Source organism: Oratosquilla oratoria, chromosome 20 (genome assembly GCF_046742065.1).
Source record: "Oratosquilla oratoria isolate Oo_2021 chromosome 20, ASM4674206v1, whole genome shotgun sequence".
Classification (NCBI taxonomy): domain Eukaryota; kingdom Metazoa; phylum Arthropoda; class Malacostraca; order Stomatopoda; family Squillidae; genus Oratosquilla; species Oratosquilla oratoria.
Window position 1 is genome coordinate 7,979,775 of NC_134796.1, and position 4,682 is coordinate 7,984,456.

General features: G+C 35.2%; 1 protein-coding gene across 1 annotated transcript; it reads left to right on the top strand.

Moving 5' to 3' along the window:
• The first annotated feature begins 316 nt into the window (after positions 1-316).
• Positions 317-976, top strand: LOC143036094 (uncharacterized). The gene has a single exon (XM_076203351.1). The coding sequence runs from the start codon at positions 317-319 to the stop codon at positions 974-976; it is 660 nt and encodes a 219-aa protein (XP_076059466.1).
• Positions 977-4,682: the final 3,706 nt, after the last annotated feature.

A 4,682-nucleotide genomic window follows, 5' to 3' on the forward strand; every position in this document is an offset into this window, starting at 1 on the left:
AGAAAGTTAATAAATGGACTTTTTCTTTGTGAGAAATAATGCAGCATACAGAACCCACCGAGCATGAAAAAAGTAATGAGGCTAATATTTTAAAACAACTGAGACAAGGATGCGTGCTATCACCGATACCTTTTATCATCTACATGGGCAAAATCACGAAAGAGGCAAATCCCAACCCAGAAAACCTGAATGAAATGCTGTTCGCAGTCGATCAGAGCCTAGTACATGAGAAAGAAGATCAACTTCAAGAGCACACAGACAGCCTAAACAATGCAAAAAGCTCTATATGAAGATTAGCATCAGTAAAACCGAAACGATGAAAATTAGCAGGACACCTAGCAACCTCGAAATTAGCATCGACGGGACTCCGCTGAAACAAGTCAGCGAGTTTAAATACCTCAGCTTTATTTTCACTCAAGACGGACGTCTCAACAGAGAGAGTGAGGCGAGAGTACTGAAGGGCAACAGCGTTAACTACCAGCTTGCCCCACTCCTCAAACATCCCAACATCCCCATTGAAACTAAAGCCAAACTCATTAACTCCATCTTCATCCCCACCTTGACATATCAGTGCCAGACATGGACCCTGACCAAAAATCTAGAACGCAAAATAACAACCTGTGAGATGCGATGTCTGAGGAGAGCCGTCAACAAGACCAGACGGGACATGATCAGAAACACCACGATCAGAGAAATGGTGAGAACAACACCTGTCCTCTATTACATTCATAGACAAAAATTCAGGTGGTTTGGACATCTGATACGCATGGCACCTCATCAACTTGCCAGTAAAGCATGTAATAAGAAAATATCAGGTTACAAGGCAAGAAGAAGACCAAGGAAGACCTGGATTGAGGGTGTGAAAGAAACTCTGAATCAACAACATCCCATCCATCCAAGCCGTCCATCTTGCCAGAGACATAAAACTCTTTCTCCCCTCGACGCCCAAGACAGTACAAGAGGACGAATAAATTAAAGTGAAGTAAAGCTCATGGAAAATATAAATATATATATATTTTTTATTTATATAAAGATGACCTAACTAGTTTCATAAAAGTGCATTTATAAAGAAATAGAAACAAATATTGTGAATAAAAATTAGATTTAAAGGAAACTAAAGCGTTCTTAATCTCATGGTCATTATTATGTAATAATCCATAGAAATCTGAAAACAAATGTACATATAAAAACATTATAATTAGAGACTAAGATGTTATAAGTCTAGAAAAATGGAAATTAAATTTTTGTTACATCAGAGGTAAATGGTAGCTAGTTATGATATTGGCCCACTTTTTTTTCTATCGTTGTAAACTTAAGACTGTTTACCCTGCAGAACAGACTCTCCGTTTATCCACACGTTTCCGTTTAAAAAAATTCTTGACTAATTGTCTTTACTTTTATCTAAAAATAGTATCCAGTTATTTATTTCATCTCCTCTTGTAACTTCTTATTTTTAGATTGACAAGACCTTCTTCATGGTATATAGGTTTACTTTGTTTTTTATGCAAAAATCTAATCCTATTGAGTTTACAAATTAATGCACTACGGCGTCGTTCCTGATATGAACGTGTTTTCGCCACGCGTCGTTTGACTTTTATCATGGAATTCATTTTCATTTCCATTTTTATGTCCTTCGACCTAGGCTTCCTCTTAGGTGACATGTTTTCTTGCAAGGAGAAACAAATATACTTCATCATTCCTTTATTTGCTCTGATTCCAAATACTTGCAGATATGGTTGGTTGTATAACAAACTTAAAAGATAATCAATTTTTTAGCCCATAACAAAAATAGATCCTCAATATATAAAAGAGAGCAGTTTATCACCTCTTAATTCTTTATATAGCTATTATCTTGGTTTGAATTTTCTTTAAGTTTACCACCATCTTCTTTGAGCAATCTTTTTTCTTTTTGTATTTGCCTGATTTTATTGGAAAAGAATGGTCACTTCAGATTTAGTACGCTCGAACTTCTTGTGAATCACTCCTATTTTCTAACTTATATCCAAACCAATGGAAAGTGCTCTAAATCAGAGCATATTAACTTCCATAAAATGCATTAGTAGTATTTCTCGTACATACATAGATAAACAGATATAGAAAGACCATATATATATATATATATATATATATATATATATATATATATATACATTCATACATATATATTCATACATATATATATATATATTCATACATATATATTCATATATACATATACATATATATATATATATGTATATATACATATACATATATATATATATATGTATATATATATATATATATATATATATATATATTTGTGAAGAATTAAAAACCTTTTTTTTATGCTATCTCGATTTCCATTAAGTCTCTGTGTTTTCCTTTTTTTTATGGAAATATATGTTTTTACTCTCGCTGTCACATTCTTCTTTTCCCGCCGTCGTGACCGGGTTTAGATTTTTTTTTTTTTTTTTTTTTTTTTTTTTTTTTTTACAATTGCGATTTTTTTTCTCCTTCTCTGACTCTTATATTTTTCGTTTTGTTTGTTCTTTATATTATTGCAATATATTTTTGTTCGAAATTATTCTCTCCATATATATAATGACCACAAATTTGCATATACGCATGTTTAATTCTTCTACTTTGAGCACATCTACGGTAAGCTCTTAGCTAGACGTTCAATCTATCATCTCATTTGCAAAGCATACATGGGTCTTGTAATGTGGTCACGTTTTGCATGAACGACCCATTGGTCTTTTCAAGCGAGAAAGATCCCATACAGAGATGATATAATAAGCAGGGTCTGTATTTGTTTGAAAGACAACGTGGCAATAATGCTCAACCAATGCCCGATTGTGCTTTGTTTATATCATGTTTTGTATAAAATTTAGTTTTTATCTTTTAGTGCTCCCGTTTTCTTTATGTCATTTACTCGTCGTCTACCATTCTAAAGGTGTGTATCTTTGTCTATCTCTGTATTTATGCCTGTACAGTGGCTAATATTAATGATAAGTACTTTTTTAGCAGACTGGGTTGAAGAAATTACCACAAATCCTAGACTATTAAGGAAAAGTAAGATAACATTGATTGGCTTTATTTTGAAAAGGTGTTCCGAGCCATAAACTGCGAATGCCTGTGCCATCCTCCGGATTCAGCTAATCTAGTTACACCTAACAGTTCACTTCCATATAACTTTTCATTTGTATTTGATTTTTGTTACCAATATTTCATTTTTTGTAAGGTATTTATTATTGTAATGAGTCATGCTTTGTACATGTGATTGAGAGGGTGAACCGTTCCCAGGTTTACCACTTTGATGATTTATAAAAAGTTCACATCTTGTAACCATTACACCCCCTGAAGACGATTCCTGGACGGGAATCGAAATGTCGGGCAAATAAACCCTTCAATTGAGTCTAGTGTTTACAGTTTTTCCAATATATATATATATATATATATATATATATATATATATATATATATATATATATATGACGTCACAATTACAAGTCATAGGGCGTCGCACTACGAGAAGATAGATATCAAACCATACGACGTCGCGTACGTCGCAGCAGCACCACCGAAAGGCTCTTGAGCGTCAGGTCTAACCACGACTCGACTGGAATCCAACTTTACAACCAAATTAGGCCGACCTGACCTTGACCACTTAGAACACCTGGTCCGCACAAAAATACGACCGTTGAGAAGGGTACGCCCACAGAAGTAATAATCTTTATATCTTCTTTCTCACCATGTTTAATTAGAATATGCCATGTTCTTCTATAGTTCATAATTGTATATATTTTTGTTCAATATTAAGAGTATCACTCAACCATGTAAATACCTACTTCTGTCACATTATAAATATATACTGTACGACAAAAACTATATAGTGACAGCTGTTACAGCCTTCGTCGTCATTTGCCTTACTTCTTGGCGCAAATCACGACTGGCTCTGTACAAGACAACTAGCTGTGATTTACTAGAGTATATCAGTAGAACCAAACAGCCTTTACTGCTCCGTTACTCACACCGTCTCCAAAGTATGGATTACAACCTTCCACATGTGTGTGTGTGCGTGCGTGCGTGCGTGCGTGTGTGTGTGTGTGTGTGTGTGTGTGTGTGTGTGTGTGTGTGTGTGTGTGTGTGTGTGTGTGTGTGTGTGTGTGTGTGTGTGTGTGTGTGTGTGTGTGTGTGTGTGTGTGTGTGTGTGTGTGTGTGTGTGTGCGTGTGTGTGTGTGCGTGTTTGTGTCTACGCGCGCGCGCGTTTCGAAATCATCTTTTATTTATGTGGATCTGGAATTGAATATATGATAATGGCCATTAGCAACCACCGTTTGCCATTTCTCTTCGAGTATAAGACCATTATTTCAGCTATGACCATTGGTACAATTTCTTTATTTATCTGCTACATTATTTTCAATGATAGATCTGTGTTCTAAAATGAATAGAATAGCACAACGTCAGCCAGAGTAAAAGTAAAAATTACACACTTAACGGCAGAGGCTCTATCAAGGTTCTGTGCACGACGTGTGTGACTGCTGTTAGTCTAATATGCATTTAGAAACTGACGAGGATCTTCAGTGTAAGAGAAACTCTTTGTGGATGTCAGGAGAATGGCAAGAGCTTAGAACTAGTAGTGACTCATAGCAGCCTCACTTCACGTTAAAGAAGATTCTGCTGAATGCAAGTCTTACAAG

Excerpts from the sequence above, each read along its gene's own strand:
- LOC143036094 (XM_076203351.1), top strand. The coding sequence starts at position 317 with ATGAAAATTAGCAGGACACCTAGCAACCTCGAAATTAGCATCGACGGG.